Here is a 26,732-nt window from a genome sequence, read left to right as displayed (position 1 = left end):
TACATTTTAGAGCAGCCTTTTATTGTCCAAAGCACAAGGTGCATCTGTGTAATAATAATTCCGTTTAATCAGCTTCTGGATATGCGACACCTGTCAGGTGGATACATTAGAAATGCTCACTAGCATGGACGTAAACAAATTTGTGCACAAAATTTGAGTGAAACTAGCTTTGTGTGTATGTAACATTTCTGCAAACTTTTATTTCAGCTGATGAAACATGGGACCAAGATGTTACATGTTGCGTTTTATATTTTTGTTCAGTATATTTCAGACACAGCAGGTAGGTAACGTATATGATCTTTGGTTTAAAAATGGTTGGAAGCAAGTTGACGGTGAACAGATTTGATAGAGAAAATTGACATATTTACATAAAAGGGATGGGATTACATTAACGTCAAGGCACTGAGCCGAATATTGACTTTCAGTGTAAAGTGCGTTGAGGCTAAGGAAGGGAAAGTATAAAATTCAGACAAACACTGGTCATAATCACACACAAAAAACTCTAGAATCCTCTAGTCGGCATATTTTTTCTTTTTCTTCTCAGTCTGGGGTGTTTCTGGGGCCACCACCATTGCCTCACTCTTTCGTTTATTTTTCTTCTTGGCTATGGGGTCTCCGTTCTCTGCTGCTGGAGCCTCTTCCTCCATTTGGACAGCCTCTGCTGCATGCTTCTTTACCACAACGATCACCGTCTCCGTTCTCACCATTAGCCTAAAACCATAAACAGAAACACATTAGGATGTTTCATAATTGCTCCATGGCTTAAGTTCATTTCAGTATGACAAGAGTTGTAATGTCCGACTCACTTCAGTGATTTGGTCTACTGTAGGAGACCAGCCAATGGTTCGGAGTAAAGTTAATTTAGCATGTCGTACACTGAGACAGGACCATGTGGAAGGGTCAAATTCCAAATCAAAACATGCTGTGCTGAACCAATACATACATCTTCATCGCCTGTGGAAAGGGCTGCCAGCTTCTTCTCCTGCTTCCTACGTTTCTTCTCCTTTTTCCTCCAATTTGATCTTTATCTCAGCTGCCACCTCTCCTGCTTTGGAGTGGTAAGCCAAACAGCATGGTTAAACATCTAACACTTCTAGAAGACTAGCTGCTAGTGGCACTGATGCGCTTCAGTGCTGTGTCAGGCTCATTAAATCAGTTAAACCCCCCACGTTTGAGTCGGGGAAAGTGTCGTCATCACTCACAGCAGGTTAGCTAAACATCTACAAGGAAAGAGTTCTAAACACAGGGTACATACACATTGACAGATGAAATTTCATGACTTGAAACCAAACTTCCATGACCAACGTATTAAAAAACGTACACGTAATGTGGTATTGACACTGGGAGGCAGCTCTCTGATCCCATGTACCATCTGTCATTGTGCAAGGCACTTAACCCTCCACAATACCTGTTAGGCAAATGTATAACACATGGCCAACCCTCAATCTGGAGAGGCTTTTGATCAAGCCCTGCTCAAACAGAGCCAGTTTATCAAGGTCTGGTTGAGCAGCTAATTTCTAAAATGTGGTTTGTTCGAAGGGGACTGGAATAAAAGCCTGCATTGTCATTAGCTCTACTGGAGGATGGTTGACCACCATGGCTGTATAACATTGCAACCAATATGTCTCATTCAATATATCAAAGATCAAATGGCTTTGGTAGGCTACAAATCTTTGTATTCAGCTGAAGCAAGCCCATAGGAAATTTACATTTTAGTTTGGGCATTTATCTTAGCTGCCTTAGAAGTGTTTACTTTGCAGGCTGACTAGCATCTATTGAGTTGCAATGTCCCATACATTGGAAGCCCCAATCAACTTGGTGTATCTACAAAACAAGTTGAAGCCACATAATCCAAATGAAAGGCTATAGCAAATCAAATTGTTTCATATGATTTGATTTACTGCGATTGAACCGAATCCCAACTAATACAATGGCAAAGTGAATGTGTCGTCAAATAATGTAAATTAAATTGTTCAAAAAAAAGTAAATCAAGTTTGTATGGCCTTATTTGAGTGTCAGCGGAAAGTTTTGGAACATGACAACATTACTACATGCTCTTAATAGCTTAACAGTTATCTAGTGGGTACAATGTTTTGAATTGGCTACCTAGTTATTAGTCTGTTCTCCATCATATTTTAATAAACTAGGCATACCTGCTGCAGCAATGTCGGACTGTCTCCCTCTACTTGAGCAACGGCCCACTCGTCTCCCACACATGCAGATGATGCGCACAAGTATACAACGGGTGGGTCTAATCCTGAATGCTGATTGGTTAAAAGCACATTCCAACAAGTTGCCACTGCCTAAATCTACGACGTTAAAATGCTAATTTACTCTGTTCCACCTGACTGCGAAATCCACTGTCTCATCAGCCCAGCCAGGCAACTTATCCTTACAAATAAAATGTATTATGCTTCAGATATTTATAATTTTCTAAAACCCTTCTAGGCCTGGAAATCACAATTTTTAAATTCCATTACTTTTCCGGGATTTTGATGACCGTACGAACCCTGTAAAAGCATGCTCACAAACACAAGATGAATCCCATGTCAGTGTCATAGCTCACCTGTATCACAGCCTCTTTCATGACATCCAGGTTCTTGCGAGGTGCCTCGCCCGTCTCGTAGAACGACAGGCGCTCCTCCACCTGGTCACGCAGCTTGTCACCACACACAGGTGGGCACCTCTGTCAGAGGGATGGTGATGAAATGTCAATACCACCGTTAGCCAGCAGGGGGCACCAGTAGTCACGAGACCAAGGCTTTGCTCAGTATTTAGCTAATCACCATCATCCACCCAGAGGTGGCTTACTGTTGACGAAAAATAAGAACATCATTGCAAATAATCCAGAAGGGTCATAATAAACAGGACACAAATGAGCACCTTTATCTACTAGGCCCGAGCAATGTTAACACTCACCAGAGAAGGCATCAATTCGTGAGGCAATTGTGCACTTGTTGGCGAGGTAACGGGAGATACGCCCTTTGTTCTTGGCAGCAGCACGGCCGATGAAGGTCGAGTGGAAGATGAGGCCATACTTAGGAGTGTTGCCACGGGTCTTCAGAGCCCTGTGTGTGGGGAATGGATTTTGGGTTTCCAGTGAAAGTGAACTTCGCTTTGGAAACAGATGTTCCAACAGTTAATTGTTGATTCTTCTGCGCAATCATTTATTGGTTGAGTATGGCATGTCGGAGTCACAGTATCTACCTCTGTGCACTGGGCGGCTGCTCAGACTGTGGGGGTGCGTAAGGGAGAGGGATCACTCTGAGGGGGTCACCCCCTCAATCACCCTTCTCTGCTTAGCCCCAGCCCTGCCATCACAGTAGCCGCCTGTTTCCCCAGCAGGGAGTGGGTGCCCCAGTACCTGAACAGGGCCTTCTCAGCGCCCAGGATCTGCACGGTGGAGGCTGGGTACTTGGCCAGGTTGGTCAGGCTGCCAGCGTGGGAGATCAGACGTGCTCCCACCTGGAGAAGGAAGAAACACCACGTCAAGAGGTTGGCCGATGAACATTTCACCATGAGCTATGAGGTGTCAGGGACTGTCAGCACCGATGGAAGCCTCAACACAAAGAATTCAGGGGATTGACAGATTTGGTATAAACATCATTCGGTCCCGTGAGGAAGAGTATGTAGATTGGACAGTTGCTGAATCTAATTACTACGCACCACATCTCCTATGAGTGCAGCCAGGTTGGGGGCCACCTGGCTCATCTTAGAGCGCAGGTACTCCTGGAGCTCCAGCCTGTAGGCAGCTAGCGAGACTACACGGTTGGAGAACCTCTCAATGTTGATCAGGTCGATGGGAGAGATGTCCATGCCTACAGAAAGCCAGGGGAGAACAGTTTCAGCGGAAGTCTCGATACCCAGACACGGGCATTCATTGTACAAACATCTCAACTTTGAAGACAAGGGAAGATGACTGAAATATATGTTCTGTATCTCCCGACAGGATCCGCAGTGAGGATTTGAGCACACACCACAGGTTTATGAGAGAACTATCATACTCTTCCCCTCTGTGTTGGTCATATAGGACACTTGAAAAGTCCTAGATGGGCAAAAAAGGGGTTGGTTTTATAAGAGTGTATAATATACTGTGTGGTGTGGCTACTGACCCATGGAGCTGCGGGATGCCTCCAGGACAGCCTGGGCCTTGGCACCGTCCATCACCACCTCCTCCAGGCTCTCTAGACTCTCCTCGCTCAGCTCCTTTCTGTTGCCGATCAGCTGGGCCATCTTGCAGTACGTAGAGTTGTCAGTCACCATCTTGATCAGCTCTGGGAAGTGGTAGCCATACCACTCACTATAAACCAGAGGGGGAGGGGCGAGCAGAAGTTTTGAAATGTTAGGATAGTCTCAACCAGGTTGAGGGCATACCTGACATTTATACTGCGGGACTGTCAGCACCGATGGAACACTCAACATAAAGAGTTCAGGGGATTGACAGATTTGGTATAAACATCATTTGGTCCCGTTAGCAAGACTGTCGAGTGGATGGTTGTTGGGTCTACTACTACGTACCCTATGAGGGAGACTTTACATTCACAGCAGCTGTACGTACCGCACACGCATGGAGAATGTGTTGATGTCCTTGTCCAGCTGGTCCAGGAGGGCGATGGACTGGATGATCATGTTGTCAGACCTGTTGACGTTGAACTTGACCTTGGCTCTGGAGTAGCTGTGGCCCAGACCCAGCTGGGCCTTGGAGGCAGCCTGGGCAGTCAGCCCCTTCACCAGGGAGTGGAAGTGGAGACGCACACCTTCAGGGGAGAGATGGGTAGTGACGGTGAGTATGCACGGTGGAGGCACTTTCACGACCCTAGGTCATTGGCCCTGGCGGCTGTTCAGATTTTCAGTATAAACCATCACGAGGGTCAGGGGTTGATTATCTTGACATCACCACAGGCCAGGTATCGCCAGCTACACACAAGTTACAACATAAAAGACGAGATGACAACCCCCCCCCCCCCCCCCACTGTAGTCCAGGTTAGTCCTCACCTCTCAGTTTCTCTGACACCACTCCACCAGTCTGGATAGACAAGCCAAGCTCCTCCTGCAGAGCTCCCCCTATCTTGGCATCACCTTCTTCTTACCCCCTACGGGCAGGTTAGTCTCCAGAAACAGCTTCAGGTCAGCGTGGACCACACCTGAAACAAGTCGGGGTGTCATGAGGAAAGATTGAAATGTATAATACACTACAAATAACAAATCAGTTGGGGGTGTGTTGAAACATACATACTGCCTAATGCCATCTGGTATTATAAAGATAGCCAGGCCCAGATGTTCAGGTTTGATGATAGGTGTCAGCACAGTGATTCAGTGGATTGACAGATTTTTGATACATCATTACATCTGAGCAAGGACTACAACGGAGTAAATTAAAGCAACTCACCTTCTGATATGGCGTTAATATTTTCTAGCGCAGCCTGAGCAGACTTGAATGGGAAGAAAGCAGCTAAGCTCACCATACCATGGAATTTCCCAATGTTTACAACGCAGTCTTCAACCTGTGGAATATGGGTAATTATTAGCTTCGCTCAACTTTCATCAAATATGGGTAAATCCTAATAAAAATGTTAGCATATTTGGATAAGTGGTTATTCGTACCGGTGGCAAAAGCATGCCAATTTATTCCACCTCCTTGACGACAAAGAGCGCATACCCTGCTGCATGCTCGAAGAGCACGTGCAACAGCACCTGCGGAAGACACATCAGGTTAAAATGTTAGCCACATATTATACACTGAAAACACAATGACAAACAAATGAAATCACAATGCAAGTAGCGAAACACGCAAAAAAGGATGGAGCTTGGGCAATAACGCACTGCTTGCATATACCTGAGGACCGTGCAACTCAGTTCATATATATATTATAGACGCAGTCAAATTTTGATAACGCGATCCCCACAAAAGGGCTTTATTTATTACAAATTGTTTACATGTTGCGTTTATTTTTGTTTAGTGTAGATTTATTTTTTTACTTATGTGAACCTATATGAATTTGCGTGCCAAAAATCGCTCACCAAGACTACCTTCACCACGTGTTGTGGAGACCAACACGCAGTACGCATTTACGTACTACGCAGTTCGCTTAACTGGTATCGCAAATGTTAATCAAATGATGCTTTGTTATCAATATCTATGTTAAATATGTTCATTAAATCACATTAATCTTTCCTTTCGCAAATCTGGCTTTTCAACGAGACTGAGGCCTAGTCGTGAGGTTGCCAACACATTTCCAATCTTTGCTGAGAACGGTAACGACCGTCTCAATTTCAAATATAACGCCAATTGCATGCAGTAAATGTTTTATTCAGATATGATAAGTCATGCACGTTTTTGTAACCATTAACTTGCTAACTCGTCACCTTTCCACACTGAAATTGAATATATATGCCATATAACTGAGTTAGCTAGTTGGGCAAGCTAACGTTAGTTCAGCTTTTCTAAATGTCATGAAAATTTGACAACAAAAATCGTATTTCCCAAAGCATGTTTACTCGAGTTATTTGTTGGTATTTTAAATTCTGAAACTTGCAAAAAATACCAAAATATCTTACCATATTTGCACGATCTCTGCCACGACACTCAATGCGTGTCCTTTCCTCTGCTAAACGACTGTAGAGAGACTTTTTTAGTTTTCAACACGCGGCCACATGACTGAAATACCGTGGGGTCGACTTTGTATCGCGAGATTCAAGAATTTTGCCTCATGTCGTGCGCCACCTGTTGATTGGTGAATGATGAGCTCAGCTGGGCGGGCCTGAGAAGATGGAAAGGATGCTGCGAGCGAGGTTTATCATGGGCTTTATCCAAATGATTGCAATGGAGATTATATACCTATAGATCTGCAAATAAATACAATCTTTACTAATACGTTTTTAGCTTAATCTGATTCGAATGTCATTCATTAAAATCAGTCATTCAAATTGTATTCTATACTATTATTTCAAATGACTTTTAATGACTGATGTCAATGGGAGATAGCTTCTGCAATTCATCACTGTTCACACATTGCCAGTATGAAAAATGTATGCACTCACTAACTGTAAATCGCTCTGGGTAAGAGCGTCTGCTAAATGACTAAAATGTAAAAATGTACTTGAAATTAAGGGGATAATTCGAATAGAAGTGTCTTTCAATCAATTTAAACAAATCTTTGTGCATTGTAATTTAATCAGCTTTGACATAATCAGACAGAAGAACTAGTGCTTTACATACATATTTAATTACAAACTTAAATATGTACAAATCATAGGGAAATTAAAATACATAGGCCTAAATTTGTCACATTCAAAGTCAAACAACTATTAGATTAAATCCACATAATTACAATTTCATTCATTATGTTTCTGACTGCAACAACAACAACCAAACGTTTTTATTCTAACTGTCAGTGATAAAAAAACAATGCCCCCTTCAATTTTGTCATGAAAATGTAATAGAAAAAGCAGTGAAAATATCCTCCAAAAGTGCTAAATTTTGGAGCCGAGAGGGGGGTGACATGGGGGGCTCTGAGGTACCAGAATGCATGAAAAAAACTAAACTTTATAATAAAGCATTGCATGTATTATCATCGCTTTTGTGTGCTGGCATAGAGCAATAGAGTAGAGGCACTTCCAGAACTTGCACACATGGGGATTTTTTAAAAGCCTTTTAGGCCTTTTATAAATGCATTTCATGTGATTCTACATTAATTTTAGATGACTGGATTTTTTAATACCTCACACATGATCGAAATGACAGGCTACTTTGACACTGACAAACTGAGAATCTGACATCAATAAAAACGACCTTGTCTTGAATCCATCAATCCCCTATAGGCCTGGGTGTGTGGAGACATATAGGAAAGTTTCAGACTCACCCAATGATGCTCAGCTCACTCACCAGCGATGGAGATGCGCTCATGCCTATCTCTCTCTTGTTTTACTTTGTCAAACATATTTGGTTGCCTACACATATTAGTCTTCTCTTTTCAGCAGAATCCATTTGCTTTCCAACCTGTGTTTTCCCGCGATTGTATTTTAAAATGTTGCGCAAGGACTGTTTTTGCTGCATGCTGCTCAATGACATTTGCCGCGCATTCCCTACATTAGGCATGCCTTGTGATTGGGCTACACACAATCAACAGCTAGGATTTATTTTTTAAATAAACTATTGATCCTCTGTGGCTAAATTATAGGCTTACTCTTAGTGTAGTCTTCTGAATTATTTTATTTATTTCTGAACAGACAGCAGTCATTCTATAACTTTGGCAAATGCATTTCAATTTATTTGGCCGCGGCTATGATTCTATAAGGGAATAAATTATGAAGTACAACGCTGGAGAGATGACAGTTGCAGGCTCATGTCATGTTTATCAGAGCAGAGAGTGGGAGAGAGATCATAAAAAGTTAATCTCATTCTAATTCTGTGAGAGATAGGCTACAGGCGCCCTTCTCTCTCCCACCACAGCAATGGCCAGTGGTGGAAGAAGTACCCAATTGTCATACTTGAGTAAAAGTAAAGATACCATAATAGAAAATTACTCAAGTAAAAGTGAAAGTCAGATTTTATTAGAATTTTTAAATTGCACACAGTGAAAAAAAATCGGTGCCATGAGGATCCTGGCAAATGGTTTCCAGAACAAAACAGTCCAAAATTGAAAGAAGCCTGATCCTGTTTCGGCTTAAGCACTGTCATCCAACATAGGGAATTCTACTTAATTCAATACTAAATGGGATTCTCAGCTGGCACTGGACTGCTGGTAACCACAAGGGACACTGAAGAGTTATGTAAAACACCAAAAGCTGGGTAGAGGGGCTCAGTGAATGTGGCCTGGAATGTGTACAGGTGGGTCATGGCGTCAGAGGAGACGCTGTAGAAGGACAGAGTGCCATCTGGCCAGTCCAGATACACTCCTACTCTCTGGGGTTCGGGTCTGGGGGTTGGGTCAAGAATATTAATCTCCTTATTATTGTGGAAGGCAAGGTAACAGTTATCTTCTTCGAAGTATATACACCAAGACTTGTCATTGCTTCCCAGTTTACAATCCTTTCCATCTCCCCACCTGCTGATACTTTTATATGCCACTCCTATATCACACTTCCCAATCAAATCTGCCTCCCAGTAATGGCGTTTGGTAAGAGGTTCTCTACACAGCACCTGTGACATATCCTCAAATCTCCATGGGTCATCAGGATATGGCTGTTCCTCTTCCACCCATGTCCCCTTTCTGTTCTCCTCAGTCAGTGAGATATTTATGTTTGCTGTGTTTGGGTCTAGTGTGACCTCAGTGACATCTGCACAACTAAGAGCAGTCAGAGAATTGTATCAGAAGCAGTGGGTCAATAGCAATTAGATTAAATTGCAATATCATTAGCAAAGTCACTTACACTTTTTAAGCAGCTGCGGTTTTAACCACAACTCTTCATTTTGGGTCAAACTGTGTGAGAGACAAAGGAATATGCACTGCTCAAAAAAATAAAGGGAACACTTAAACAACACAATGTAACTCCAAGTCAATCACACTTCTGTGAAATCAAACTGTCCACTTAGGAAGCAACACTGATTGACAATAAATTTCACATGCTGTTGTGCAAATGGAATAGACAAAATAGAGCAAAAACCAAGCCATGCGGTCAAAGGAATTGTCCGTAGAGCTCCGAGACAGGATTGTGTGGAGGCACAATTTTGGGGAAGGGTACCAAACAATGTCTGCAACATTGAAGGTCCCCAAGAACACAGTGGTCTCCATCATTCTTAAATGGAATAAGTTTGGAACCACCAAGACTCTTCCTAGAGCTGGCTGCCCGGCCAAACTGAGCAATCGGGAGAGAAGGGCCTTGGTCAGGGAGGTGACCAAGAACGTGATGGTCACTCTGACAAAGCTCTAGAGTTCTTCTGTGGAGATGGGAGAACCTTCCAGAAGGATAACTATCTCTGCAGCACTCCACCAATCAGGCCTTTATGGTAGAGTGGCCAGACGGAAGCCACTCCTCAGTAAAAAGGCACATTACGGCCCGCTTGGAGTTTGCCAAAAGGCACCTAAAGGACTCTCAGACCATGAGAAACATATCTCAGTTTACTCACTTATGGCGCTGCCTACTCCTGATGATTCGTTTTTCAAATCATATGAGCAGAAAATATTTTGCTTTATCTGGAATGCTAAACCAGACAAGATAAAGCGTGCCTATCTATATAATGAATATGAATTGGGTGGGTTGAGATTATTATATATAAAAGCACTAAACCTCTCTCTAAAAGCATTACTTATTCAAAAGTTTTACTTGAACCCTAAATGGTTCTCAAGTAGATTACAAAGAAAAGCTCATCCATTGTTTAAAAATGGCCTTTTTGCAGATTGCCATGTCTCATTTTCGATTAATTGAAAATGATATTTTTTTCAAAGTATCTCTTTTTCAAACAAACATTGCAGAGCTGGCTACAATTTCCTCCCCATGAAAAGATAGAACAAATATTACAACAAATATTATGGCTGAACTCAAATGTGCTGGTTGATAAAAGACCTGTATTTATGGGAAAGATTTTTGTTTTTAAATTATATTGTACATTTGAATGGTAGAGTTGTGTCTTTCATGGAGTTATCAGAATTGTATGGGAAGGTCTGCTCAATCCAAGATTACAACCAATTGATTACAGCATTACCCCAAAAATGGAGGAGGCAGGTGGCGGTGGGAGGAGGTAGGGAACTGGTCTGTCTGCCCAATATAAAGGATCAAGACAGTAATAAAAATAGCATAAATAGGAAAGTATACCAGTTTCATTTGAGGACCAGGATGTTGACAGCTGTGCCATACAGATTGCAAAATAGTTGGGAAGAGATTTTTGATGTACCGATTCCATGGTACCATGGCTCAGGGATACCATCTTCGTAACATCGCAAAAGTTTTTGTCCAAAAACGATGCAGAAAAGTGAATCCATGCTTTTGTCTCTTCTACACTGCTCAAAAAAATAAAGGGAACACTTAAACAACACAATGTAACTCCAAGTCAATCACACTTCTGTGAAATCAAACTGTCCACTTAGGAAGCAACACTGATTGACAATAAATTTCACATGCTGTTGTGCAAATGGAATAGACAAAATAGAGCAAAAACCAAGCCATGCGGTCAAAGGAATTGTCCGTAGAGCTCTGAGACAGGATTGTGTGGAGGCACAATTTTGGGGAAGGGTACCAAACAATGTCTGCAACATTGAAGGTCCCCAAGAACACAGTGGTCTCCATCATTCTTAAATGGAATAAGTTTGGAACCACCAAACTGAGCAATCGGGGACAACAGGTGGAAATTATAGGCAATTAGCAAGACACCCCCAATAAAGGACTGGTTTTGCAGGTGGTGACCACAGACCACTTCTCAGTTCCTATGCTTCCTGGCTGATGTTTTGGTCACTTTTGAATGCTGGTGGTGCTTTCACTCTAGTGGTAGCATGAGACGGAGTCTACAACCCACACAAGTGGCTCAGGTAGTGCAGCTCATCCAGGATGGCACATCAATGCGAGCTGTGGCAAGAAGGTTTGCTGTGTCTGTCAGCGTAGTGTCCAGAGCATGGAGGTGCTACCAGGAGACAGGCCAGTACATCAGGAGACGTGGAGGAGGCCGTAGGAGGGCAACAACCCAGCAGCAGGACTGCTACCTCCGCCTTTGTGCAAGGAGGAGCAGGAGGAGCACTGCCAGAGCCCTGCATAATGACCTCCAGCAGGCCACAAATGTGCATGTGTCTGCTCAAACGGTCAGAAACAGACTCCATGAGGGTGGTATGAGGGCCCGACGTCCACAGGTGGGGGTTGTGCTTACAGCCCAACACCGTGCAGGACGTTTGGCATTTGCCAGAGAACACCAAGATTGGCAAATTCGCCACTGGTGCCCTGTGCTCTTCACAGATGAAAGCAGGTTCACACTGAGCACATGTGACAGACGTGACAGAGTCTGGAGACGCCGTGGAGAACATTCTGCTGCCAGCAACATCCTCCAGCATGACCGGTTTGGCGGTGGGTCAGTCATGGTGTGGGGTGGCATTTCTTTGGGGTGCCGCACAGCCCTCCATGTGCTCGCCAGAGGTAGCCTGACTGCCATTAGGTACCGAGATGAGATCCTCAGACCCCTTGTGAGACCATTTGCTGGTGTGGTTGGCCCTGGGTTCCTCCTAATGCAAGACAATGCTAGACCTCATGTGGCTGGAGTGTGTCAGCAGTTCCTGCAAGAGGAAGGCATTGATGCTATGGACTGGCCCGCCCGTTCCCCAGACCTGAATCCAATTGAGCACATCTGGGACATCATGTCTCGCTCCATCCACCAACGCCACGTTGCACCACAGACTGTCCAGGAGTTGGCGGATGCTTTAGTCCAGGTCTGGGAGGAGATCCCTCAGGAGACCAACCGCCACCTCATCAGGAGCATGCCCAGGCATTGTAGGGAGGTCATACAGGCAGGTGGAGGCCATACACACTACTGAGCCTCATTTTGACTTGTTTTAAGGACATTACATCAAAGTTGGATCAGCCTGTAGTGTGGTTTTCCACTTTAATTTTGAGGGTGACTCCAAATCCAGACCTCCATGGGTTGATACATTTGATTTCCATTGATAATTTTTGTGTGATTTTGTTGTCAGCACATTCAACTATGTAAAGAAAAAAGTATTTAATAAGATTATTTCATTCATTCAGATCTAGGATGTGTTATTTTAGTGTTCCCTTTATTTTTTTGAGCAGTGTACATTAAGTTAGTGACAGACACACTGCTTGTAGTGTAACAACCCTTGCTTAGGTACTAGACTTGGGCAGTGATTGAGGAGAGTGGGACCTAAGACACATTTTGCACAGTTATCATACAAACTTTAGTTTATCCAATCTACAGTGTGGATCCTCCAGTCTAGCAGAGAGCAGCTTCACTCCTGAGTGTCCTGGGTGATTGAAGCTCAGGTCCACCTCTCTCAGGTGGGAGGGGTTAGAACTCAGAACAGAAGCCAGAGAAGCACAGCTTTCCTCTGTGATACCACAGAATGACAGCCTACAGCGAGAGGTCATCATGATTTTACAACAGGACTGCTGGAGGTTGAATACAGTTATGTAAGCACAGCTAGTCCAGTGGCATACCGTCAGGGCCTTCAAAGCCTGATATTTACAATTCAATTGAAATGTATAACACATATATTTAAATGTATTTTTAATTATTGAAAATTTAGCCATCTCTACTTTGCCCACCTATGTATTTCTCACCTCAGTATCTCCAGTTAACAGTGTGGATTCTCCAGTCCAGCAGAAAGCAGCTTCAATCCCGAATCCTGCAGGTCATTGTTACTCACATCTAACTCTCTCAGGGGAGAAGAGTTTGAGCTGAGAACTGTGGCCAATGTGTAACATGTCTCTGTCAGAAAACACTGACTCATCCTAAATGTGAAACAAAGATACTGTGGTATCTGGACAATTTATGACTTTGCTAATGGTTGCAAATGGTCTTAGAGGATGTTGACTCAGCTTAAGGGAGCATCTGGAGAGTAGTTCTATAGGGGCACCCTAAAGCAGAGGAAGTCTGTTAGGTGGAGTCCTGGGATTGGTCTGTAGGGGAAAACACCCATATCAGGTTACATAGGATATATACTATGGTTTGGGACAAAGGACGGGGAGAAAAACATATTAGAGATTGGAGCCGGTTATTCTCCAGATATCGGCAGATGTCTGTAAATTGACGCTGGAATCCTTTGATATAATAAACCTTTATAATCAAAGTACAGAGTCAGTGGATTTCCTTGTTCTCACAGCATAATTAGCATCGTTTTCTCAACACAACAATACAAAAATACAAGAAGCAAGATATAACAAAATATTAAAGTTGCACTATGCAGAAATCACTCCGCCATTTCCTGGTTGCTAAAACTCTAATAGTTCACCTAATTTCAGTTTATGTAACAAAATAAGATAGTATAGTGTAGAGAATGATGGTACCATCTAAACCGCTGTGAATTATATTTTCTATAACCAAAAATATTGTATTTTCAGCTGTTTGAAGCTGGTGTACAAAACCGAAAGTAAAAGACGCAAAAACAAAACTTAAGAATGGGAAGCATAGAAATATCACACATAGAACAGATCTACCGCTTCTTAGACTTGCTTTCAAGTAGAATGATACATCTATAACTCACATTTCTATGTGAATTTGGTCAGGGTCGCCCAAAAAGTTACATATTGCCACTTTAAATATAGATGAGAGCAAAGGCCATGCTTTGAATGCTTTTTGTTGGTGTTGTTGATATCAACACCAAACTTGGTATATACCTTCAAGGTCATACTTTCCATCACCAACATGAGATTTAAGCTGATTGACCAAAGTAGCATGATTGTAGCCATTGGAATTTTGAGAAACCTTTGTCAGAATTTAATTGGCTTGTCAAGCTGCAATTTTTTGACATACCATCATATTCTTTGCAAAGCATTTAGGGACTAGTACAATGAGTATACATATCAAATGTGGTGTCAATCTGGGAAGCGGTTCATGAGAAGAAGATTCATAACGATTTTTCCTAAATTCCAAGATGGCGGAAAATCCATCATGGTGGATGTTATAGGTCGCAGGGGCAATATTCTGGGGGAGCTGTAGGTCAAACGTGATGCCTGTCCCAAATTTGGCACCATAGTTAATCTTGATGGGTTCTACCATCCTGCCAAATTATACAACTTTTTACAAATCTCTTGTTGAGATATTGTCTGGAAGGAAGGAACTACCAGAATAATAATAAAACAAATACATGATGTGCTAGGACCTCTAACAAGCTGAGTAACAAGAAAAAAGTGAAAACAAAATCACAATAGTTCTGACCTCAGTTTTTCCAATTTACAGTGTGGCTTGTCCAGTCTAGCAGAGAGCACCTCCACTCCTGAATCATTCACTGTTGAAACTCAGGTCCAGGCCTTTGAAGGCCTAATTGGTCAATTCTATGCCCCCTGTGGTAATACAAGAAAGTACTCAAATGATTGAGGATGAACTATCCTTACAAAAAAGCAAACAAAGGTACATTCATGTCAATCAGTGCACACTAAGTGTACAAGGCATGCATCAGGCAATACTTTTTATCCAAAATTAAACTCACCGATTGCGTCTGGGCTCACTGGCATTAGAGCAGTAATCAAAGTTGCACAAGATGGTTCAGTGAGTTTACAGCCAGAGAGTCTACAAAGACATCAATTGGTTAAAACAGTTTGTCTTATTCTATTTATTTATTGTTTGATTGAAGAAACTCTTTCAGCATAGAAAGCATATGTGTGAAGTGAAGCTGAACATAAAGCATTATAAAAACAACAGTTAATTTCTGTATGTGTGCCCATTACTTAAAGGTGCAATATGCAGAATTCGCGCCGCTATTTCCTGGTTGCTAAAATTTGAATAGTTAGCCTAATTTCAGTTTATGTGACAAAACAAGCAATATGTAGTATAGAGAATCATTGTACCATCTAAACCGCTGTGAAATATATTTTCAATAACCAAATATTATGTATTTTTAGCCGAAAGTAAAAGAAGCAAAAACGAAACTTAAGAATGGGAAGCATGGAAATAGCGCACATAGAAGAGCTCTACAGCTTCTTAGACATGCTTTCAATGAGAATCAGATCTATAATTCACATTTCAATGTGAATTTGGTCGGGTCACCCACAAAGTTACATACCGCAGTATTAATGCCCAAAACCCACGCTCAATTTTAAACCTTGTTGAACAGCTTGTTAGAGTCAATCTTTGGGTTGTTGTCATGATATCATACTTGGACCCCTCCAAAAGAACTGACCTCAGTGTTTCCAGTTTACAATTTGGAGGTTTTAATCCAGCAAAGAATAACATCTCTTTGTAATCATCAAAGGCATTGTTACTCAGGTCCAGGTCTCTCAGGGGTGAGTCTGCAAATTGGAGAATGGAGGCCAGTAATTTGAAGCACTCATTTGAGAGTACAATGCCAGATAATCTGCAGAAATAGAGAAAATACAACTAATTTAGCTTGTGATGTAGTGTATGTCAGGGTCGCTTAACTGCTGTATTGAAGGTAGACTCAGCGAAATAACGTTTCCACGAGCAGCACACACAGTATCTGCGCATGTGCACAGGTTCGCTTCACAATGTTCACAGCGTGGTAACCATGTGACCAAAACAGCTGAGAAGTTGAGCCTCACGCTTCAATGCTCTTAGTTGTTGCGGAAATTGACCCACTATGCTGTTTACTTTCTGCATCTATTGCTGAGTCTACCTTTGAGTATTATTTTGATTTACCAGGTAACTGTAAGCCATTGACAAATGAAAACCCAGTGCTACTAACAACTAGAGGTATCAGAAAGGCTCTCACTATAGCAAAAATGTCAATTTATGGTAAAATCTGATTGTGTGACATGTGAATACTGGATTAATACTTGCATTGCCTTTCTGTAGTACCTCACAACTGGAAGCAGTCTCAGATCACCCATAATGCCCTGTTGTATCCTTTCACGTCAAACTCATCCAGCACCTCGTCTGACATTTCAAACATGTAGGCCAGTGCTGAGCAATGAGCAGGTGACAGTTCAGTTTCTGCATGATTTTCTGACTTAAGGTACTTTAGAATGTCCTCTTGTACTGAATTGTCTTTCATCTCAGTCAAGCACTGGAGAATATTGATGTATCTTTCGGGTGAGTAATCCCCTACAATATCCTGATCTCTAAAATATGTCCTCATTTTCTCAACAGATTCAGAACCGTTCTCACTTTGTGGCAAGAGGCCTGGCAAGAGTTTCTGAGTAGCCTCCAGTCAGATGCCAACAAGGAAGCGGAGAAACAGGTCCAGGTGTCCATTCTTACTCTGCAAGGCTTTAACAACTATCATCTGCAGAAGCCTGTGCAAGGGAAGCTCATCCAAGGGGCATTCTTTTGGCACATTTTCCAGGAAAGGCTCCAGCTCCTTGATGTTCTTGGTCACACAACAGTGGAACACGTACAGAGCAGCAAAAAACTCATGGACACTCAGATGCACAAAGCAGTAGACCTTATTTTTGTACAATACAGACTCTTCTTTAAAGATGTCTGTGCACCACCCACAGTACACTGCAGCTTCACTGACATCAATGCCATACTCATTCAGGTCCTTCTCATAGAACATGCGATTGCCTTTCTCCAGGTGCTCAAATGCTAGCCTCCCAATTTCAGAAGTCTTTCCTTGATTCCAAGATCTTCTGTGCATCTCTCTCATTTTGCCCCAGATACTTTTCATTTGCCAGGTTTGTCTGAATGAGTAGGAAGTGAGAGTACATCTCAGTCAGAGTTGTAGGGATCTCTCCAATCTCATTTGTCATCAGCGATTCTTCAAGGACTTGGGCAGAAATCCAACAGAAGACTAGTATGTGGCACATGATGTAGCAACTCCTTGATGTTGTAAGGTGTGAGATGATTCTTCTGGCAAGGTTCTCATCACTGATTATTTTCCTGAAATATTCCTCTTTCTGTGGGTCATTGAAACCTCGTACTTCTGTCACCTGGTTGATGCACTTACAGGGAATCTGATTGGCTGCTGCTGGTCAGGAGGTGATCCAGAGGAGAGCTTTGGGAAGCAAATTACCCTTGATAGTGATTGTAAGCAACACATCCACTGATGATGTCTTTGTAACATCAGTCACCCTCTTGTTTTTATGGAAATCCAATTCAAGTTGGCTTTCATCCAGACCATCAATTATATTAACAGAACTTTACAAGCAGCAAATGTCTTTGTGTCTTTTATTACATTTACATTTTAGTCATTTAGCAGACGCTCTTATCCAGAGCGACTTACAGTTAGTGAGTACATACATATTTTTATATATTTTTTTATACTGTCCCCCCGTGGGAATTGAACCCACAACCCTGGCATTGCAAACGCCATGCTCTACCAACTGAGCTACATCCCTGCCGGCCATTCCCTCCCCTACCCTGGACGAATTGTGCGCCGCCCCACGGGTCTCCCGGTCACGGCCGGCTACGACAGAGCCTGGATTCGAACCAGGATCTCTAGTGGCACAGCTAGCACTGCAATGCAGTGCCTTAGACCACTGCGCCACTCGGGAGGTGCAAGTTCAGGGTGGAAGTCATTCAGAAGTTCAGAAAGACTGTACTGGTCATCTTTGATCAAATTCAGCTCTCGGGAAGGAAGAACAAAGATGAAATCTACATCCTGATTGGCTTTTCTTTCTGCCCAGTCTAGGATGAACTTATGCACTGAGACCGTTTTTCCGATTCCAGCGATGCCTTTCGTCATTACTGTTCTGATGGGTCTCGCTTGTCCCAGTAAGGGTTTGAAGATGTCATTGCAGTTGATTGGAGTGTCTGGTGCTTTTTTTCTCCCGGATCTTTTCTCAATCTGCCACATTTCATGTTCATCATTAACCCCTTGACTTTCTCCCCCTGTGATGTACAGCTTTGTGTAGATCCTTTCGAGATGAGTTTCATTGTCTGTGTTGCCTTCAAACACAAACTGAAACTTCTCCTTCAGACTGGCTTTATGCGCCTCTTTAACTCTTTGCATCACATTGTCCACTGAAAGTAAAAGTTATATAAAAGCCACAATAAGTGAAGATAAACGTTTCATGGTGACATTTTTATAGTGCAAAAGCATTATCGTTAATGTCGCCCTCAATCTAATATACACGTACCCTACTACTACACTTATCACAATCATCTAAAATAAAATACAAGTAATGTTTTATTGTCACATACACCAGATAGGTGCAGTGAAATGTGTTGTTTTACAGGGATAGCCATAGTAGTACAGACTTCTTATTCATTTGCTACTCTACAAGGTAAAATGCTATTGGTTTTTCATTGAACTGTCATCCCTCTTTCAGTAGTTTTTCTCTTCAATGTTTTTTTTCAGTTAGGTTCATATTACTTGTAAGGTACAGTATATTGTTTTTAAATACAAATGCTGATTTAAATGCATAATGAGTAGATGTGGGAGAAACACAATTTGTGTCCTCTAAGTTTGTGTGGTAGTGCGTAATGTGTTCTGGGTCTCAGTACACTGAGGGCTGGCATAATGGATGACCCTCAACTCGAGAGAGAGAGAGAGAGAGAGAGAGAGAGAGAGAGAGAGAGAGAGAGAGAGAGAGAGAGAGAGAGAGAGAGAGAGAGAGAGAGAGAGAGAGAGAGAGAGAGAGAGAGAGAGAGAGAGAGAGAGATTTAACCACAATTGTGCGCTCGCGCACACACACACACACATGCAAATACATGAGATGATTCAGTTACAATAGTAACCAGGATTAATTTTTGGCTCCTCACCCTTGTTGTTTATCACTGCTTTGTGGGGCCTGTGATGTGTGCTCTGGAAATATAATGAAAAACACAATGGAGCTTAAGACTGTACCGTTCTCAGGGTGACTTGATTGAATGGCATCATCCCTGTGACTTAAAGTGTACATAAGAGCAACACACAACTGACCTTTCATCTGAGGTTGCAGAGTGACATTGATGTTCATGGAGCGTCCTAAATTGGAGTTAATGCCTCCAGTCTGTCACGATCGTCAAGCATAGAGGAGGACCAAGGCGCAGCGTGTGCAAAATACATCTCTTTAATGTTGGAAGAGAGAAAAACACGAAACCGAACACTATCCAAAACAACAAACGACCGTGAAGCTAAATAACGTAAGTGCACAGACAAGCAACAAACGTTCAACATAGACAATTACCCACAAACGCATGATGCCCATGGCTGCCTTAAATATGGCTCCCAATTAGAGACAATAAACCACAGCTGTCTCCAATTGAGAACCAATCTAGGCAGCCATCAACATACAAACACCTAGACAAGACATTACCCCATAAACCTACAAACCCCTAGACAAACCAAAACACATACTTCACCATGTCACACCCTGACCTAACTAAAATATTAATGAAAACAAAGATAACTAAGACCAGGGTGTGACACAGTCTGAGCTGCGATGAAGGTTGGGAGAGGGGCTGGTCTGTGCTCCTCAGCACACAGGTAGCCTTTTTTGACACCAAAAATAAATGAGACTCCACTTGCCAACAGAAGCTCACATTAGATGGGCCTGCATTCAATCCGTAGAGCACTGTCGACAAAGCACCTTTTACAGGCAATCTTACGCGTTCGCGGAGATGGCATTCACAGGAAACGCTGAAGATATTGGCTCAATCGGAAAATACCTTTAACTGTCAATTCTGCTACAATGCGGCATCGGATTGAATCCGGACCATGAACTTAGCCGACTTTTAAATTAACTGTTTGTTCTTATAAAGACGCTGTCTTATTCTCTTGTGGTCTAACAACAGATTGCTGTTGTGGATGTAGGTTCAATTCAGGATGTGTTCGGGATCTCTTTCCACACTGAGGACAGGCAGGGTCTCCTAATGGACCAGGCTGGTCCCTGTAGCTGCCAATGCACTGTCTGCACACTCTGTGTCCGCAGATGAAAGACACTGTGTTTCTCAGCCCATGTTCGCACACTGGACAGACTAGACCAGCCCTCAACTCACTAGAGAGGGAGAGAGAGGGATTTAACCACAATTGCACATTCAGTTTGACATCATTAAGAAAAGTCCTGTTTTTAAGGCTACAGGCTGACAGGAAAACTGAACACAAGAGTGTGAGCTTTTGTGTTAGTCAGAGGTAGTTAAAGTGAGATTATAATGTTTGTATAAATGCAGTACAAAAACCCACCTTTTCATCCCCCTCTCTTGCTCCAGCACCTGATCATTGTGGCAGCTCTTCTGATCCTGCTCCAAGTCATCCAAGAGGTCAAGGGAGCGTGCCATGGTCACAAGCTGAAACACACACAGTACTGTCATGGCCGTCAATTTGATTTAGTATATTGCATTGGGATTTAAAACTTTCATGGATCTGACTTACTTGATTTATTCCTTTCAGCTCCAACGGGCTTCAGCGGTGCATCTTCAGCAAACTCTGTTCTTTGCAGTTTTCTTGATCTCATTCCAGGTGGTTCCTGCCTTCTTCATCTCTTCCTCATTCGTCCTTCTCAATGTCTTCTTTGGGCGGTCAACTTTCCTTTTGCCCTGTGGGTTCCACTCAAGCGCCTGCCTGGTTTTTGGTGTTTTGAGGTTTCGTTAGTGATGAATCATGATCATGGAGGCTGACATTTGCTTTGCATTGCTTGTGAGGTACATTTCACTTCAGAGCAAAATTTGACCTTTGATATTTTGTCAGGTTGAGAGTTACAAAGGGTACAGGGCTGTAGCTATCTTTGAATATCTTACGTAACATACTGTAGGTCAGGTTAAATATTACTTTAACTCTTCACCTGGCTTAGAAAGACAGGTATATATATGATCAGGGTGCCCCCTACAACCTATATGCTAATAATGTCACAGGATTGCAAAGGTACATAAGGGTTGGGGCCAATTCCATAAAAAATTCCAGTAAATTCATACAGTAAACCAAATACCAATTCTAAATTTTCCTCATTGAAAAGCATTGAAGAGAATTTTAAATGGATTGGAATTTCAGTGTACTTCCTGAATTGACTGGAATTTAAATGTAATTGACCCCAACTCTGAGGTACATGCAGCTATACCAGGCTGAAATGTAATATTTCTGGTTCTGTCATGTTGGCTGCTTATTGTCATGCAACGTTTCCTTATTCCTGTTCTAATTTTGCCTGCTACTGTGTCTGGTGTTTGTTTTTTTACGGCTCACATCTCTTCCTTGACAGAGAGTTTGTTAACTAGTGCTGCTATTCTACCGGTCAGTAGGTTGGTCAAATGAGTCTTTCAAATCACAGATAACAGCTTTACAATTCCTACTTTATGATGTTTGGAGCACTACTACTTTACATAGTTGAGGTATTACTACATTATGTCAACATCAGTGATCAGTGCTTCATAGTATAGGGCCAATAACACAAAAATTAGAACTTTCCAGTCCAACCCGCCATTTTAGTATGTGCCCACAGCTTATTTCCAAAGACAAAATGTAGCCTAGTGAGTCTTGTTATATCAAAACAAGGAAACAGAAAACATGTCGTCCCCCATGATGCCGCGCCCCTTTGGGCCAATCAGTGTAATTTTGTAAATGTCGGATCTCTATGGCAAGATGCATCATTCACCCAAGTATTGTCAAAATCGGGCCAGTGGTGTCGGAGATATTGTGTGGGTTAGCTAGACTCCAATCGGTCATTCATTGCCAGAAGAGTAGCATTTTAAGTGTTTTTCACACAATTCTAAATGGTGGAAAATCCATAATAGCGGACCTTATGGGTCCCGGAGTCAAATTTGTTGCTTGTGAGGAGAGGGATATATGTACCGAATTTCATGACTTTAGGTCAAACGGGGTGAAGGGCGTAACCTTTAAAAATTTGCATTTTCAATCTCTTGTTATAGTGCCACCATCTGGCCAATCAGTGTAATTTTGTAAATGCTGGATCTCTATGGCAAGATGCATGATTTACCCAAGGTTTGTCACAATCGGGCCAATCCTAGCTGAGATATCGCGTGTGAGGAACGTACTCATCTCAATTAGCAAAATAACTATTACAGTCACATCCAAAATTATTGGCACCCTTGATAAAGATGAGCAAAAAATAATGTATAAAATACTGAAATATATTGTACTAAAAGTTAAAAAACATTTAAAACAAATATATATATTTAAAAAAAAGGTGTCAAAATGATTGTTTTGGAGAACACATTGGGAGGGATCTTAGACCGTCCCACCATACAGAATATTTCCAGATGCTTGATATCCTTTGTCTGCACTTACAGTATATACTGGCCTCTTCAATTTAAATCACAGGTTTTCATTGGGGTTAAAGTACGGAGACTGAGATGGCCATTGCAAAATGCTGATTTTATGATCAATTAACAATTTCTTTGTGGATTTTTATGTATGCTTGGGGTTATTTTCTGTCTGGAAGATCCACTTGCAGCTAAGTTTCAGCCTCCTAGCAACCTGGTTTTTGGCTAAAATGTCCTGGTACTTAACAAGGGCCCCAGGACCAATGGAAGCAAAATAACCCCATAACATCAAAGATCCACCACCATATTTTACAGTAGGTACGAGGTTATTTTCTGCATATGTATCCTTCTTTCCACGCCAAACCCACCACTGGTGTGCCGTTGCCAAAGAGCTCTATTTTCATGTCATCTAACCATTGTTCCAATCCAAGTGCCAATGCCGTTTAGCAAACTCCAGGCGTTTACATTCGTTGGTTGCTCTCAACAAAGGCTTTTTTCTGGCAACCCTTGCAAAGAGACTATTGGCATGGAGGGGGCGTCTAATTGTAGATTTGGAGACCCGAAAATGAGACCACGTTCTGTAATTCTCCAACTTGGCCTTAGATTTTATTTTGCCTCCCGAACCTTCTCCCTCAGTGCGTGGGGACAAGATACACATGCGTCCAATACCAGGCAAGTTTACCACTGTTCCAGTTTTAAACTTGTTAATTGTTTCTCTAATAATGGTAAGTGGTATACTGTATTTGTTTTTTTAGCAATTTGTTTGTACACATTGCCGGATTTCTGAAGGTCAACAACCATTTTTCTCTTTTCGTTTGTGAGTTCTTTGCCTTTTCCCATGGCAATGGATGACAAACAGATTTTACATGTGTATTACTTAATTTTTACACCCCAGTGAAATAGGAAGCCATGGAAGGCCACAATACAGTTCCTTAAAGTGGAACTGACAGCGTTTTAACAACTTTGCAGTTATGAAATCAAACAGACAATCATAATATCAGTCAAAAATATCAAATGATCAGTTTATGCTATAAAACAGACTTTGTAAGAGGTTTAAAAAATAGGTTATATTTATGTAACAGTTTTATTAACCGTCCCTCTCCTCGACCCTACCTGGGCTTGAACCAGGGACCCTCTGCACACATCGACAACAGTCACCCTCGAAGCACCGTTACCCGTCACTCCACAAAGGCCTCGGCCCTTGCCGAGCAAGGGAAACAACTACTTCAAGGTCTCCGAGCGAGTGACGTCACCGATTGAAACGCTACTAGCGCGCACCGCTAACTAGCTAGCCATTTCACACCGGTTACATTTACTCAAAATTCCATAATGTAGAGTAAGGCATTGTTGGCAGAATAGATGGATGCAGTTCAATGCATGAATAATTTAATTCACCAATAAATGTCTTGTTAGTCCAACAAATATTGCTATCAGGTAGTAAATCACAGCTGGCCTGGTACATTGTTTAATTCTTCGAGCCATTCAGGATGCATTGTCAATTTCAATGACTCAATATTTTGTAAAAGAACGGACGAATGTAACCAGGGCTGGGAATGTCAATACTGTAACGACCCGGTATTGTGTTCTGTGTTTGTGGGTGTGCTATTGTTCTCATGGGTGCTAGCAGGGGTTAAATATGCCAGGGCAGACGGAAAGGTTGGGGGGGTATGATGGGTAATCCTGCAGGGTTTTGAAATGCATAAATAGGGGTTACGGTCTCATCTCTCTCTTTTTCTATTCGGGATCCTGATCTGCTCCTATGAATCTGCCACTTAACTTGACATTGTGTATTTGTGTACGTTCGGAATTTAGCGGCGTGGGCTGTGGCCTGAACAATAGCCCAGTTTAGGAATAAACCTGTGTTCTGCCCTGCACACCTGGTGTCCGTCTCTTTTTCCTTTATGACCCAGCCCGGGTCATTACGTTGGTGTCAGAAGTGCTTTCGAACTACGTGACGAATCGAGATTAGGCGAGTTAGCTGTTTAAGTATAGGCCGTAGTTGGCTTTAGCGTGGCTCGCATCTACGGTCATGATACTCGGGGGGCGAGGCGGAAAATTAAGGAAGAGTCGGACAAAGTGTCCATTGTGGGCTCGGGGGTACCCGGTCGGGAGGGTCAAGCGTTACAGCTTGCCCTCAGCCTGGCAGAGGAGGCGTCGGAATGCCTGCTAACGCTAGCCCCGGACGAGAGGGGCGACTACGGTGCGCTAGTGGAGGCATTGGGGGGCCGTTTCGCCCAACATGCTGCGGATTGAACTGAGTAACAGAAAGAGACTTCTGGGGGAATCATTAAAGGCATTGGCGAGTGGTATTCTGAGCCTGACCCGGCGGGCTTATGCAACTATGCCGATTGGGGTGCAAGACGAGCTGGCACGGGACAGTTTTATTAGAGCGCTCTCTTCCACCGAACTGGGTAAGCATGTTCAGATGGCGGACCTACCATCTCTGCGGGCTGCAGTAGAGATAGCCAGGAAGAGGAAGCTGATCTGGGGTGATGGAGTGAGAGTGGAGGTTGCCAGTCAACCGGAGGTGAGAGCAGCGGCGGCCGGGGTGCCGGGGGTCACCAAACCAGAGTGGGTCGACGAGTTGGGCGGTTTAGTCAAGACTGCTTCGCTTGTCATTGAGAGGGGCTCCAGGCAACATCACATTGTCAACTCAACTCCCATTGTCTGCTGGAGTTGTGGCCAGCCTGGCCACATTCAGCGGGAGTGTGGCAGATTCTCCCATCACCAGGGAAACGACAGCGGGTTCTCGCGCAGGGGGCAGCGCGGGCCCACCCCCCGCCCCCGAACCCACAGTAAACAGAAGAGGTACCCAGCAGCGCAGGCAAGAGGGTGGGGACCTGCTCCCCCAGGGTGTAGCTGCCGCTGCGTTTCCTAGTCCGGTAGTTGTGGTGGGACGTACCACCGCGGGGGACTTCTGCAATGTCATCGTCAAGGTAGAGGGGGTGGAATGTTTGGCCCTGGTCGACACGGGCTCTACAGTAACCCTGGTGAGACCAGACATACTACCTGTTGGGGTGCGGGTGGAGCCGACCCTTGTCCAGCTGCGGACCGTCATGGGGGAGCTAGCCCCCATGTTAAGGAAGTGTCAGCTGTCTGTGACTGTGTGGGGGGTCCGGTGTGGGTAGCAGCGGTGCAGGACCCCTGTATACTGGGAATTGACTTTTTGAAAAACTTTGGGGCTCAGTTGGACTTAGCTTCGGGCACTTTGAGGCTGTTGGGGGGGCCCACAGTGGGGATGTCGCCTTCGAGAGGGCCAGCGGGGGGCAGGGCTGTCCCTCCGTCTTCCCCCAAGCTTGCCAAAATTCCACGGGTCGTCCCGGCTGCTCCCTTGGTCGTTGTGCCATCCCAGCAGCTCTCCGGTGGCGACGGCCTTCACTCCCCATAACTGTGCAAGCACAGACAGCCCAGTAGCCCAAAACACACTGGCTTCTTCACCCCATCAGCCCGACGGGGGGAAGGAGGAAGCTATCGACGCCGTCGAGGCTGTGTGGCTGAAAAACTGTCAAGGTCTGGATGAGAGACAACAGAGACAGTTAAAGCAGCTGCTGTTGGACTTTAAAGATAGCTTCGCTTGGGGGGAAGATGAGGTAGCGCAAACGCACCTAGTTCAGCACGAAATAGACACTGGGGACGCCCGACCCAATAACATTCGGCCCGTCGTATTCCCCTTGCCCGGAGGGAAGCAGCAGACACAGCTATTGTTGACATGTTGCGGGCTGATTTCATTGAGCCATCAGATAGCCCATGGTCCGTGCTGGTCATCATGGTGCCTAAGAAAGGGGGTAAACTGTTTTGAAATGCATAAATCAGGGTTACTGTCTCATCTCTCTCTCTTTCTATTCGGATCCTGATCTGCTCCTATGAGTCTGCCACTTAACTTGACATTGTGTATTTGTGTACGTTCGGAATTTAGTGGCGTGGGCTGTGGCCTGAACAATAGCCCTGTTTAGGAATAAACCTGTGTTCTGCCCTGCACACCTGGTGTCCGTCTCTTTTTCCTTTATGACCCAGCCCGGGTCATTACAATACAATCAAACTA

General features: G+C 43.4%; 1 protein-coding gene across 1 annotated transcript; it reads right to left on the bottom strand.

The window, feature by feature from the left end:
* Window positions 1-231: 231 nt before the first annotated feature.
* nop56 (NOP56 ribonucleoprotein homolog) lies at window positions 232-7,906 on the bottom strand (the record flags this gene model as incomplete). Its single annotated transcript, XM_084167667.1, is given in 17 exon segments — window positions 232-681; window positions 683-711; window positions 920-1,012; window positions 1,014-1,049; window positions 2,567-2,669; window positions 2,671-2,686; window positions 2,920-3,068; window positions 3,365-3,465; window positions 3,667-3,818; window positions 4,113-4,300; window positions 4,559-4,757; window positions 4,996-5,082; window positions 5,085-5,144; window positions 5,390-5,504; window positions 5,605-5,625; window positions 5,629-5,694; window positions 7,886-7,906. Coding segments are annotated over 17 exon segments (1,605 nt in total). The 3' UTR covers window positions 232-512.
* Window positions 7,907-26,732: the final 18,826 nt, after the last annotated feature.

Source organism: Coregonus lavaretus (assembly GCF_964263955.1).
Source record: "Coregonus lavaretus genome assembly, chromosome: 8".
NCBI classification, from domain to species: domain Eukaryota; kingdom Metazoa; phylum Chordata; class Actinopteri; order Salmoniformes; family Salmonidae; genus Coregonus; species Coregonus lavaretus.
This window is presented reverse-complemented; position numbering and strand designations above follow the sequence as displayed.